At 39.8% G+C, this 15320-nt stretch overlaps 1 protein-coding gene across 1 annotated transcript in view; it reads right to left on the bottom strand.

Moving 5' to 3' along the window:
- Positions 1–15320, bottom strand: part of Egfr (epidermal growth factor receptor) — a 149688-nt gene that overhangs the window by 19152 nt on the left and 115216 nt on the right. The window contains exons 2-3 of the mRNA XM_008851640.3: positions 1181–1332; positions 131–314 (exon numbers count right to left, since the gene is read on the bottom strand). Coding sequence (XP_008849862.1) covers positions 131–314; positions 1181–1332 — 336 coding nt within the window. The remainder of the gene's footprint in view (positions 1–130; positions 315–1180; positions 1333–15320) is intronic.

The raw sequence follows: 15320 nt of genomic DNA, 5'->3' as shown, positions 1-15320 counted from the left end.
TTTCAAACAATTGACACCCAATACATGTGCGTTTAATAAATAAATATGTCTTTGAATTGGAACTAACAGAAGCGACAGATTTGCCAAGTGCTGTCAGCATCCCTCTCTGCATTGATGTCCCACCTCTCACCCTGTAAGTTCCGCATGGGCAGCTCCCTCAGCCCAGTTTTGTTCGTCCCGTAGTTGGACAGGACGGCTAAGGCATAGGTGTTTTCATATAGAGCATTTCCTCTGATGATCTGCAGGTTCTCCAAAGGGATCTTCTCCACAGTGTTGAGTGCAATGAGCACATAGCCAGCAACCTCCTGAATGGTCTGAGAGAGAAAACACTGAGTTCAAAGTCTAAATGGGTCAAGAAGTCTCCTATAACTGCACTATAACACACACAAGAGGGACATGTAGACAACTGTATGTGGGTAAAGGGTGTGGCAGGATTTGCAATGATTCTTTCTCTTCTGCATTTGAAGCCTGCATTAAAGAACAGTATGCATCATTTGGGAACGCAGTGACTCCTACTCTACCACAAATAAAAGGGAAATTAAAAGAATATTTTTGAATGTATCTCATATGATTATTTGTGGAAGGAAGAGAGTGGGAGGGGAGGAAAGAAACGAAATAAAACCAGAAGACTAAGCAAGCCCAATGAAATCCAAGTATCTGCTAAACAAACTTTGAAGCCTTTGGAGTTGGCTCTAACTGGTTCACTAGCACCTATAGCTAAATATTTTATATTTTTAAAAACTGGTTGTAAACTCCTGGTAGCTCGAAATCAGCTATACTTGACTATTTGTACCAAGTATGTAGATTGGTACAAGCTATAAATCAGGGTCTTTTATATGTGTTGTTGCTATTATTATTTGGAAAGCTATATGCCAGCCTTTCATATTTATTGCTATTATTATTTGGAAAGCTATATGCCAGCACTCTCCGGCTGAGGCAATGGCCAAAGATTAATGTTAGTGTCTATGATGACAGTTGAACACCAGAAGAGCTTGTTTCTCTCCCACCTTCTTTTCCAGGAATAACTTGGCCATAGCTAGTCTAGTGGCTGTCTCATGAAACTCACCTGTAGTTTCTTGGATCCAGTAAGCATACTTACTTCAGTCAAATTCCACTAAGATTTCTATCTGTTCAAATTTAATTCTCTAATGTTTAAGACAACCAAATTCAGGGAACTAACCTTTAAGAAGGAAAGGTCATAATTCCTTTGCACGTAAGTGATTTCCAAATTCCCAAGGACCACCTCACAGTTATTGAACATCCTCTGCAGACTCAGAAAGTGGTCTTCAAAAGTGCCCAGCTGGGTGAGCCTGTTACTCGTGCCTTGGCAAACTGAAATAAAGGAGAAAGAGGTCTCTCAGAAAGTGCCCAGTGAGGCAGCAAAACCATGATAAAACAAAACTTGTCAGCTTTGTGAGCATCAGTGACTTACAATCACCTCTGATCAAAAGCACCACAATGCAAATGTGGTAAGAGATTCTTAAGTTCATGTGCAGTGCAATCCATAATAAAACTGAAGTCATCCTATGATGCTTGGAATCATACGATATTAAAAATACACAGGGGGAAAAGTGTTAAAAGTTCAAGGGGGAGCGATGGAAATTCTTTGGAGGTCTCTATATTAGTGTCTTGTTGTGGCAACAAAATACATGAACAAAAAAATAACTTAAGGAAGGAAAAGTTTATTGTGGTCCTAGGGGCTACAGTACCTCACAGAGGGGAAAGCATGGCAGCAGGAGCCCGAGGTAACACATTGTATCTACAGTCAGGAAGCTGAGAGAGAATAGGACTGCTCAGCTCACTCTCTGCTTTCTATTCAGCCCAGGGACCCCAGCCCACTGCACAACATTGCCCACCTTTAGAATGGTCTTCCCACATCAATTAACCTAGTCTAGAAAGTTCCCTCACAGATAAGCCCAGAGGTTTGTTTCTATGGTGATTCTAAGTCCTGTCAAGTTGACAGTCAGGGTTAACTCTGGCAGTCTCTAAGACAGGATAGGCTTAACAGTGCCTGTAGAGACTGACACACTTCAAACCTACACAGCAGATAGGATTGCATGATGAGTTTATGATTATACAAGAAACATTTTCCTCTACGGAAATCAAGATTGTTATATTATTGTGCATACAAAGAATGCTCAAAAACATAACATACACTATATATTATATTTTCTGACCAAAACACTACACTTCAAATCAGTGACAACAATGTAACTTTAAAAGCCAACTGACTAGAAATTAAAAATACTCCTCTGAGTATCAAAGGACAAATTGAAGTTATTATAGAATACTTAGAATTTTGTTTTTAAAAAAAATGAAAAGACATCCTTTAGAAATGCTCAGCTAGTGAGAAACCAAAGCATCCTCTGTCTGCCTGACTTTGTAAGTCCACCTAATGTAGGTATCCAAATGACTGCCTTGCATCTGCTGCCAATACACAGCTTGTCAAGACACAATTTTTTCCAAGAAAATGTGCTAAATTAGGGGTCAAAGATAGACCATTGACATGCACTTAGTGGTCTACATTTAAAAGCAAAGGAGAGGATTATAATAAAGTGGTATTTATAATCCGTCTCTTTGGAGAGACATGTTTAGGCAAGCATAACAAAACAAAGAGGGCTTGGGGCTTTTGAAGCAGGGAGCTTGTTAAGGGACTATACCTTGAACCAAAATTATCCTAAGAGTGAGGAAATTCAGCATCTGGCTTTAGACAATACATGTGGACCTGGCTAGGTCCTTCTTTGTTGGAGAAGTGCTCCATTGACAGTCACAGTTACCAGGGGACAGAATACAAAAGAAGGCCAAAGTCAACATAGTGACATTTTCTTCAGGAACTTTTAAAATATGCACATCTATTTTATAGGCTCTCTTGTTCCCGTCCCTTGGGAATTATTAGAAGCGCATCATCTGCCTGGCCTTGCATGATGGAACCACGGTAAGCAATCAGCACATGTTCAGACACCACATAATCAACCAAAGGCATTTACAACATTAACTATGAAGCAATCTTCACAGCCTTTTTAACTTTATGGGAACTTCTCTACTCCCATTCCATTTCTTCTACAAATTCAGCAGTAGTAAAGATGCTCACATAGGAACAGTGAATGTTAACAAGACTGGGTCCCTATCTCCTACCTGCAAATGCAGGGTAACTCCATAATTCTTCCAATATAACTTTTACTTGATGCAATATACGTGATCTGCTTTTACCTAAAAGCATGGGCTGCTTTGGTGTCAAAATCAACTTGAAACAACTGCATAACTATTCGGTGCATGCAAATGGAGCCAGACTGGTATCCCAATTCTAGGTCCTTAAAGATGCCACGATAAATACAGGTGTACAGCGATTGACAATAAGTCACCTTTTGGTTGGCACGTAGTTGAAAAGCAGCTGCCTTTTCAATGAACAGATGCTAGCCTCTACTTTTAGTTTCTCTGATCAGATAAGGCCCAGGTTACCCTATGTGCTGGCCTTGTTCTCCACGTCAGCTTGGTAAGTGGGATTCAAAAGGGTTTCTTCAGCACACAGAGGTGTGATAATAAAAGACTCTTACTTTTAAATGATCAAGAACATTAGCTTGTGAATTTCCTTCAGCTGATTCTAAGATTTTATTTTTATTAAGCCAATAAAGAAGTTTTGTCAATAAGACAAAATACACCATTTAAGATTAGTGTGTTACCAGCTGGATGTGGTAGTACACAACTTTAATCCCAACACTCAGGAGAGAGAAGCAGGTGAATCTCTGTGAGACTGAGGCTAGCCTGGCCTGCATAGCAAGTTCCAGGCCAGCTGGGGTTACAGGGAGACCCTGTCTTAAACTAAACAACAACAAAATCAAAACAGATTAGTGTTACAAAAAAATTCAAAACTGGATTTGTGTTTCATTTGTCTATTCAAAATACTAAATGAGGCCATAATGTATTCAGTTTTGAATCCTTATCATGGTCCTTATTATCTGCAGTTGGGATTGATTACGGTCAGAAAAAATATTTTGTGTCTGGGAGCTAATAGCATCATTATACATTATTGGAGTGAATATTAATTCATAGATCACCTTGGGAAGCAACTGAAACACTTGTGCAAACAAATTAAATTGTACAGCGTGATTTGGGAAATGTGGGAATAAACCAAAATACTGAAAATTTTTGTGCTCAAAGTTGTTTATTATTATTTAAATATGGTTCAAACATGCAAAAAACCTGAATGCACAATTTCCCAATAGGTCTATGTTTGAGGATAAAGAGGAAACTGATATACTATTGGAGTCAATAAAGGCAAGTATATCTTGATTTTATCCCAGGATTAATTATTTGTTTCAGAAGAAATTATTAGTAAGTCTAAAGGAATCATTAATACACCTATTTATTTTGAGGCTTTCTCTCTATATGTCTAAGAAAATGACATATGGATGAAATATAGGCTGAAGATGAGAATAAACTGATATAGGGACAGAAAATATAGATTACTGGAAGGGCACCTTTGTAGCATGCAAAAGTCTCTGGTTTCAATTTCTAGCACCAAAAAGTAGTAACATTAAAAATTATATTTGGTCTGTGCTTCTTAACTGAAACAAAATATAGCCTTGGCTCCATCTTTAGACCATTTTAAATAGTTCATCTTAAATTTTAAACCCATGATAAAATGTAAACAGGACATTAATGATACAAGTAAAATTATTAAACATATTAACTACAAACTAGTTAGGCAGACCAAAGATAGAATTCCAAAGAGCGATAGGGCATTTTTCCACATTTTTGTGTCTAAGGAATGAACCCAGGAACTCTGAGCACCCCACCACTGAACTCTGGCTTTTAACATGAGATTTTTGTTCACTTGTTTGGTTTGGGTTACGCCTCTTCCTCATTGTATACCCTTGAACCACTTTCTTGAACTCTCTGAACTTCAGACTCAGACCCAAAATGGTAAAAATAATATTGACCTCCCAGAATTGTTTTGAAGATGGAAAAATAAGTAAAAACTTTCCATTTTCTTTTTTGAAAGAGTTATATTATTGTCACCATTAAGAATGTGACAGTGGGGCTGGAGAGATGGCTCAGCGGTTAAGAACACTGGCTGTTCTTGCAGAAGACCAGGGTTCGAATCCCAGCAACCACATGGCAGCTAACTACGGTCTGTAACTCCAGTTCCAGGGAACCTGACAGCCTCTTCTGTCCTCTGTGGGCATTGCATGACATGGGTACACTTACCTACATGCAGGCAGTACACGCATACACATTAAAAAAACAGCAAAAAAGAAAGTGATAGTAATATATAACATTACATGCATGCAGGCCTACGTCAGGGACCTGAGTCAATGTGCCACTCTGGAGTATGGGCTGCACTGGGGTGTTCAGGTCTGTACGACAGCTTGCTCAATTGTTAGACATGAAATACAGCTAGTTTGTCTGTCAAATGTTTATCAAGTCAGAACGTGAAAAAGGAGAGCAAAAGGAGTGCCTGGTAGTGTTAGAATTTCATAAAATATGCAGTTTGGGATTAGGTATCTAGGCAAAATATTCAAAGAGAACTTTTATATTATACTAGGACTGTCCATATGAAAACTAGACAATTGAAAGTACTTGAAGCTCCATACAAATGCTAAGGGCTTGTGTGACCTCTCCCAAACCCAAGGGCAAATGCTTCTGAATCAAGAGCAAAGGTCATGTTATTCAGGTCTTCAAAGCCCTTAGCTTTTTGTCTCAAACTATATTATGAACATTTGTAAATGTGTGTAAAAATGGAAGGAATTATATTGTGAACATCCATTTGTCAACATTTTACTATACTCTATCATATATCTAGTCCTGTATCCATCTGATTCCTTGGCTATATTTTCTTTAAAACCAAAACCAAACAAAACATAAAATCAGGTACAAATACCAGTGAACCCTGACACATGGCAATATACTTGGCAGTTGTTTTTGAGGGTCATCCATTAACTATGAATGTTTGAGTATGGAGTGCAGTGTGTGAAGAGTTTCTACAAGTGCACATACTTAGACAACCTGAACTCCTGCCGTGATAGAAAATGTCCCTGTCTTCCTGAACATCCCTTCCAGACAGACTTGGCTCATACAAGAAACCTGGTTCCAACTGTTTTCACTGAAGCGTACGTTTGCTACATTGAAAGTACATATGAATGGAATCATGCATTGCTGCCCATTGGAGTGAGGTTTATTTCACACACAGTATTTTGGGGATTAATTTCTGTTTTGTGACAGATTTCAGGCAAGAGCATTAAGGGAAGGCATCTGTGTATTGTCCTAGACTATCAAGAGCCAACCCAAGCTCTGGTTATTTTTATCTCTTAAGAAATCTTCTACTTCTTAACAGAAACTAAAAAATCTACCTCCTTTGATTATGCAGTGGTCCTAGTTTTACGGGATGAGCTCTGGCCATTCTATGCTATGTATAGTTTTTCTTTCCCACTAGCTTGAGCAACATCTATAGTACTAATTAACATTCAAACTTAAAATAATTTCTCCAAAATTGCCTAAATTCACTCAGACCCCTTTGGAACTGCCGAAGTGTTTTCTCAACCACACATTAATGGCTGCCAAAATGATTCAACTCTTGGAAATGTCTCCCCACAGCCTCTGAAATTGCCCATATCTGTCCTTGTTCTATAAGAGTACTCTGTTCTAAAATAGAGAAAGCATTACACAATTTCTAGGTTATAGCCATCTGAAGGGGTCTTGGTGTACTTTGAATAAACAAAAGCTTCTCGCTTGGTTTAGAGACTTGAGTTCTGACTCTTCTCAGCCATTTTGACCCAGTCACAAGCCTCTAACTTCCTTCAAACCAACCTAGATCTTCTCTACTCTGTGTGCCCTAACCCCAGATCTGGACATCTTAGCCTCCTTCATACCACTGAAGATGCATTTCAGAAAGCATCCTGTCTTAGTTTGTTCTCTTCATTGCTGTGACAAAATACTCTGACCAATACCAAGTTGGGGAGGAAAGGGTTTATTCAGCTTACTTCTCCCAGGTCGCAGTTCATCAGGGAGCCCAAGGTAGGAACTCAGGGCAGGAACCTGGAAGCAGGAGTTGGAGCACAGGCCATGGAGAAATGCTGCTTACTGGCTTGCTCCCCTGGCCCCTGCTCAGCCTGCTTTCTTATGCAACACAGGCCTACCTGTTCAGGGGTGGCACCACCCACAGTGGTCTGGGCCTCCTACATCATTCATCAAGAAGATGCCCCTCAGACATGGCCATAGGCCAGTCCAATAGAGGCAATCCCTCAATTGAGGCTCCCTTAACCCAGGTGTGTCAAGTTGACACTAAAGCTATCCAGCACACATCCCATCAGCAGGCCCACCACTACTTTCTGTCATATTATTCCAACTTCTTTTCTTTCTAGGATTTATTCTGCTCAAAATAATTGCTTACGTATTTATTATCCACCTCTCCCCATAGGTGTATACAGCCCACAGGTTAAAAACCAGAAAAATAAGCCGGGCATGGTGGCGTATGCTGTAATCCCAGCACTTGGGAGGCAGAGACGGGTGGATCTCTGTGAGTTAAAGGTGAGCCTGGTCTACATAGTAAGTTCCAGGACAGCTGGGGCTACAGGGAGACCCTGCTTCAAAAAGACAAAAAGACAAAAACAAAAACAAAAAAAAACCCCAAAAACAAAAAAAAACCCCAAAACCCCCAGAAAAATAAAATGTAATTGTATTGAACATGTACATTTCCTCATTATTTTTAAATAATCTAACAATTATTTACACAGTATCTATACTGTATTAGGTATTATAAGAACTAAGTAATCTAAAGATGATTACAAATGTACAAGAGAATGTTTGAAGGTTGCATGTAAATACCATTTTTAATAAGGCATTTGAGCATCCATGGAGTTCCTGGAACTGATCCTCCAAGGATACTGAGGAATGAAGAAAATATACATGCAGGTTTACACAAACACTCTTTGAACTAGATAGTGTGATGACACTGCATTTCTATTTTGTTGTCAAAGCAATGAGTGACCATGAGACCAAAGTCTTGGATGACAGAGACAGGTTTCATCTTCCCCTTTTCCTATGTCTGATGAGAAAGGAGGAAGAATGAAGGATGCATGAAAAATCAATAATCATCACAGCTTTTCAGTTGTCAACCTACTTGACTAAATTAAAAGCCAGAGGAGAACTTTCTCCCACTGTAATACTAAAAAAGTTTACCAAAATTGCAAATGAAATGGTCTTTTAGTAATTTTTTAAATATTCTTTTTAATTTTTTTAGAAGAAGCATATCATTACAGCTTTAACATACTCATTAACAGTTTCCAGAGCAAAGATATATCTCTTTCAAAAGTGGCTATGAAGAACAGACCTCAATCTTATCTAAAGGAATATTGACAACAGATTGCTGATAGATGAGGAACAGCTGACCTTCCTAAAACAAAGATCTCTAGTAATTTTTTTTTTTTTTAATGCAAGGAAAAGAGACTTGGAGAGTGGCTCCAGGTCTCCTATCAGGATGGGAACACCACACTCAGGCACACTGTGTCTCTTCACATGGTGATGGAGTCAAAGAGGACTCAAGCTGTACTTTTTCTTATCTATAAATAAATTTTAATGTTGGCTTAAAGGAAGGTAGATGACATTTTCTCCATAAAAACAATGCTGTGAATTGTGAGTATAGTACCTGGCTAATTTATGAAAGTTGTTATGATGGAAAGTAAAACATCTTTGGTTTTGAGTCACAATGAAATAATTAGAAGAACAGAAGTAAGTTTTTATTGTGAGTTAAATCAAAGGTTTAATGGAATGGAAAAAGTCCCATAATTAAAGATTTTTCTTCATTTTACAAAGCGAAGCTTTTTCCATGGTTCTCTTTTGTCAGTGTATTTCAAGTTAAAAGTAGTAAACGGGTCTCAGTTGGCAGGCATGTAAAGGTGTTTATCAAGCTGAGTCTATACAGTAACTTACAAATAAACGCAGATGTAACACTCAAAAAGGTCTCTTAAATTTTGGATAATTTACTATGCATGTTACATTATACCTACTCTAGACTAAACATAGCAAGTTTTTGTCATGCTCACATGGTTGCAAACTGAAATAACTCTGATTATTTTAACAAGTAAAACACATTAGAATAACATTTCATATATTTTGAACTGAGAAAGTGAAAAGTAAAACTAGTTGACTTCTTTCCCCATGACTTTCCTACAGCCTCTAAGAAATTTCAAAGCAAACATGGTTATTAAAACCATGCCAGTTAGAGTTAGAACACCTTTGTGTATCTTGCCCTACTTCCTTTAAAGGTAGGTAAAATTACAGGAAGGGCAGCTTTATGAAGGGCTGAGGAATATGCTTCTAATGACATCATCAAAAATCTGTTATCAAGAAGACTGTGATAGCATCCTCACATGTGATCTCCAGCCAGTTACCTCAACACATTGTACTTGTTAGGTAAAATGAGATCAGCTTTACATATTTCACAGGGTATTGTGAGCAGTAATGATTGGGAGAGGAGCTGGAGGGATTGGGCTGTAAGGGCGCATGTGGCTTTTCCTTCAGAGGATCCACGTTCACCCAGCACTCACACAGGTCAGATCACAACTGACTGTAACTCCAGCTCCAGGGGATCTGACTCCCTCTTCTGGCCTCCATGGTTATTGCACTCATGCAGTACTACTGGCCCCCATACACATCATTAAAATTTTTTTAATCTGAAAAAAGACTGTGGACAGAAAGTGCTTCATAAAAAACAGATCGCTGTATGTCTAAGCTATGTGTGTCACTGAGGCTTTACCACAGCAGCAACCATTGCAACAGTTTATGTTTACCTGTCTTCAGTTATACCAGCAAACTCTTTTTTAAACTGAGAGTCTTAAATCACAGGACAGTCTATTCCATTCTTCACAAGAAGCTGAATGGTTAATAAATGAAAAATAATTTTGCTTGTGATTGGACTATGAAACCTTTCAATCCAGTAAATATTTTGAGGACCTACTATGCACCTGGCAACACACAGCCCTACCTAGCAAGGAGATTCCCTCATTGACTGTACCAATGGAAAGAAATACACTGGAAAACTTCATGGAGGAAGGAAAGCAGATTTAGAGAGAACTAGAACTGAATATTGTTTGAACATTCTTGATTAAATATTGAACATGGAGCATGGCACCATGGGGAAAAAACAGAATACTGAATCTGGTTTAAAATCTGTATACATAGAAGGATGAACAGTAGTTAATGTCTGTGCCCATGTTCTGCCCCTCAAAGTCTGTGCAGTGCTCCTCTCTGACCAGGGTTCTGTCCCTCTCATCTCACTATGGCTCACACATGTTTAGGCCTCTGCCTTTACACAAAGGCATGCTTCTATAGTGAATAATATGACTATCCTTCCTAAAGCCTGTCTGCTTGTACTCTTGCTTCCACTGTATTTCTAGGGATCTGACCTATTTATTCCAAACTTGTTATTCTCAGATCAGTACTTGAGCTCACCATGACTGGCAGCCTAGAGACAAAAATAACAGGAGTTTCTGCACTGGCACCCTAACACACAGTTTTCAAAGCCCTTCCTTTGGGTTCAGACAAGGGCTAGAAATACCCACCACTGCCTATCCCTGGCTACAGGTAAGAGCTGAAGAGATGCTTGTGCACCAGTCAGTACGTCAGAGCAAAGCTAGAAATAGTATGGGATTGCTCCCTATGTTGGTTTCCTGCCACCACAGGAAGCTAGAAGATATGAACAGATGGACAGATTGGGTGTGTAAGATTAAAGGGATACAATGGTTATTACAGAGCATCAGCTTAGATAAGGACCAGGGGACGGAAGATGGGAAGTACACAGCCCAATAGGCTCACGCTAAAAGTAAATGCATGAAAATTGGCTTTGAAATCTGACCAGTCAGGCTTCAAAGGGGCCAGCTTTGTTGAAACTTAAGACTGCCCTTTGTTGCTGACCACTAGTCACCTGTGACCTCGCTTTGTGTAGTAGAGGACAGGCTACCAGAAAACAGCATGGAATCAAGAAAGGCTAGTTAGTGGTGGGCTGGAGTCCAACCTTACTATCCAATGTTGCCATGGCCTTGGTGCACCAGTCTGGCAACTGGCTGTTTCCTCAAAAGCTTCCAACAAGACAGCTGAGCATTCCCACCAGAGTGTGGCATCTCCCAGAGTCACCCTCAACAGCCACGTCATTCCCAGCATGGCAGTGTGTTGGTAAAGTGAGGCAGGGCCCCTAGATCTCTTCACTCTGAGCATAGTCGCCACACAACTCACATAATTTCTCTTTCATATCTTGCTCAGGCCTAATGACTCATTCCCAGATGACAAAGGCTGAGTAATATTTCCCACATTGGGTGTTCACATGCAGGTTGAGCTATAGCTCTAGAACTCATAAGGCTTCCATATATGGCCAGGAAGCATCTTGGCATATGGGGTCAGTAGCCTGGAACAACACTGTAGTCAATCAGCAAGGGTTCAGTCCAGCAAGTTGGTCTGCTCCACAGTAGAGGTTGTTTGCTCCCCATTGATTCATTCATTTGTTCGTTCATTCTTTCAACTACATCTTTAATAAAGTAGTAGAAAACAGTTGCCAAGTATGAATCAGAAATACTGACTCAAAGTATCCATTAGTCTTTTGGGATGGCTTTAGACGTGAAATAGTTATAGGGCATTCCACAACATGGCAACAAGCTAAATGAATACAAGGCAGAGGAGAGATCATCAAGATCAAGTCATCTGGAAAGAAGATTCTAATATTCTGTACTTAGCAAATGAAAATATAATATTTCACATCAGATTAAAAGAATAAATTCATCATAAGTGCAGTGTGCAGTAGTTTATCTTTTCTGGATTATTTATAGTTATCTGTATGAATCATAAAGTCTTAAGAAAAATCTTGGACAAGGCATACAATTTGCAAAGAAATAAAAGATTTCTGGTTCAAAAATGGGAGTGGATGCTCTTTTGGGTAAACATTTCTCTGCAGAGAGATTCTGGACTCGTTGCTGCAGCACAAGGTCTACTCACCATCTCAAGATACTTCAAATGTTTTTTGACTCTTTTTCTATTTTTACCCATGTTTGTCAACAATTAATCTGAGACACACTTGTGTTTTAAGGCCATCTATATAAACACACACATACACACACACACACACATTTATATTGGCTTAAAAATGAGCACTAGAAAAACAAACTAACATACAAGTATATATAGCTCCTCCCTCCATAGAGAAAGAAAACCAAATGACAACCAAAAACGTAAACAGAGGAGCAGCACCAAGATACCAGCAGAAGGCTACTGCGAGTATGGGTTTTTCTGAAAACAAAGATTCTCCCTGCAGCTATTCTTTCTTCATCTTGGCAGCTCTTGGTCACTTAAGCACTCCATGACAGTCACCATCAGAGTTAGTTTTGGTGGGTGAATATGCCCAATGTTGCTCTTGCAGAATCATGGGAAAGCCTGGGAAAGGGCCAGTGGGGAAGGGCTCAGAGGACTGGTGCACCTTGGGGGGTAATAGGCCTATCAAAGGCAGCTTTCTTTCCTTGATGATTATTGGCACCTAAAGGAGTGAATAATAGATAAAGCAAAGAAGTTGAGATATAGAAGGAATCTCTGCTCTTTTGAGAGATCTTGGGAAAGAGCTGGATTTAGGAGGCTGGGGGTGGACTGTGAATGGAGTGTCTACATGGGGCTCTGGTTTGAGATCTCCTAGCCCTGTCTCAAGTCTGATTTCTCACTGTGTTGGAACTGTTGTCTATAGTGTAGTCATTTTACCTTTTCACTGACAACAGAAAATGAGAAGCAGTGAAAGGAAGAAGGTCATCTTTAAGCAAATTACTGGCTCGATAGCTTGCTGTTGTTCAAGTCTATAACTAGGTCACAGAGCCACTTAAACCAGTACTTTATATCTATGTCATAAAATGTTTACAGACCAAAATGACAGACAAGATGTGGGGGGATTAAATCCCTAGATTATTTTTTACTACAGAACAATTTCAAGTAAATTTTTATTGGCATGTGACAATGGTCACTGAATTTGGAGTCACAGTGTAGGAATAAAGTTCTGGCTCCACTTTTACCAAGGCAACTTCTTAATCCCTCTGAGCCTCTGTTTTTATCTATAAAACAGGGACAAAAAATGCCTATGACTCTGTGAGGATTTAGTGACATGGGAGAGTCCTTGGAAAGCACCCAATACATGGAAAACCCTCCTAAACTCTACTGTGACATGAATCTGAATTTAATCTGAGTCATGCCCCACTGACATGAATTGCTTCCTTCCATCCAAACAGAGACGACAGACTCCTCTGATCAAACTGCTGGTGTGGGGCCGGCTAGGAGCCAAAGGTCTTCCCAGTGACGGAGGGATAGCTAATGCTGTCCACAGCTAACTGGGCACTGAGATGGCAGGGGCATGACTATAATTCAGCCGGAAGGTGTCTGGGCCCACAACTGGCCAGGGAGCCTGCACTGGGCATTTAGAGGTTAGGAAGCCACACCTACTGTGAACCTTGCAAAATGTTCTATATTCCCACTTGCCGCCGGGAGTACTTTCTCTTCTTCTTATTTTTCATTCAGAAAGGGCCTTTCCTGACCCTTTGTGGTGGTTTTATAAATTGTTGGATTGTGTGTTGTGTTTTCACATGTATTTACTCAGTGCTTGAACTTGAAAATGACCAAGCTTCTCACTCACTCCTAGTTAAGCTAAATATAGATATTTTTTCCATTCTTAAATGAACAAGAAGCAGGAAAGTGCAAGGACAAATCTCATTCCAATGGGGAGGCCCAGGTTTCTTTCTCTCATTAGATCTGAAACCCAAAGCCCGTTTTCATAACTCACTGCCCAGCAAAAATTGATTCAAATATTACTACCAAATTCTCTCATGAGTAGCCAAGTTCTTCCACAGACCAATTTGATTTGGGCTCAGGATATTCTGGCAATGGAGCTGGCTTTCTACTGCTTCCAGCACATGTTCACTTCTCCAAGAGGAAAGCTGTCAGTTGAAAGTAACAGTCCGTACGCATTACTATTTGTTAATAAATGGCCTCAGTATCCAGACAGATAAGTGAGGGCCTGTGCCAACAAATGAGTTTTTTTCTTTCGTTCCTAACGCTTTATTGTTTTTAAAAAAAGGCCCCAGTATCCAAGAAAAAAAAGGGGGGCCCTTTGCCAAAAAATAGTTTTTTTTTTTTTTTTTTTTTTTTTTTTACTTCTGCATGTCAAAATCTACAAGAGGGAAGAGGGAGTCTTCAGTATCATGTATAAAGCTCCAGAGCAAGGGTCAGCAGATTTTATCTGAAAACAGCCAGAGAACAAATACGTACAGCTTTGCAGACCATATGGTCTTGGTCCAAGTCCTCAATTCTGCTGGAACAGTCTGACAATAGCCATAAGCAATAAGAAAATAAGTGCACCATGCTGTTTTCCAATGAAGCTTCATTTACCAAAGCAGGTGGCCAGCTGGGGTTAACCTGCTGCTGTACTTTGCTGACATGCTTTAGTGGAAGGCCTAATAGGAGGTCAGAAAGTATATTATTGAAATGATTGAACACCCTTCATCACCCTTCATCTGGTACAGGCTAGAGATAACCCTGGTTGCAAGTATACACTTTCTAAGGGCAAAATCTACAGGATTTTCCTGGGACAGAACTCTTCCTATTTCATCATTAGCTAAACAGAGAGACTAATGTAAGATACAAGGTACTGAAAACTGGTAGCCAGGTAGGGAAAAGCAGGGGCTGGGCATTGTTATTTCTGTGTGTTTGTGCACATCAGGTCTGTGCTCGACATCACGTTAGGCGTAGATATCACCCTGCCCCAAATACATCTAGCCATCCTGCCTTCTTATACTTCAACTACTGGTTGGCAAGTCCTACTGAACCATTCTGAAGTACTAGAGATTTTAATTTTGCAAAAAGTTTGTGCAGTATTTTCTCTTGTATTGACATCTCTATCAGAGTTATTTCTTACTTTGCTCTGAAACAAGCTCCATCTTAAGTTCTCTTCTGTGTACCTTCTAACCCTGCAGATATCTTAACACAATGATTGCTTCTCACCACTGTTATCACCCCAGTGCCTTCCTGTAGATTCCCTTCCTTGCCAGGCCTCCCAGGAATCGCATGTGTGTGGCTTCCCTGCGTGTGACCTCTGCACAGCCTGTGTCCAGCTGCTCTCCCTGGCTTTTGCAACAGTTGTAGTTATCTATTATGTGATTACTTGCTCACATTTGGAGAGAAGCATTCCGTTATTTCACAGTACAGTCTGTTCACTAAGTGCATAATGTGTTACTGGGCCCCGTGTGTCACTCTTCATGGTTCTGGCTAGTCAGGAGGCTGAGAAAGAAGAATCATAAGTACAAGAG

The sequence above is a fragment of the Nannospalax galili genome, unplaced genomic scaffold (assembly GCF_000622305.1).
Source record: "Nannospalax galili isolate Female #2095 unplaced genomic scaffold, S.galili_v1.0 scaffold326, whole genome shotgun sequence".
Classification (NCBI taxonomy): domain Eukaryota; kingdom Metazoa; phylum Chordata; class Mammalia; order Rodentia; family Spalacidae; genus Nannospalax; species Nannospalax galili.
This window is presented reverse-complemented; position numbering and strand designations above follow the sequence as displayed.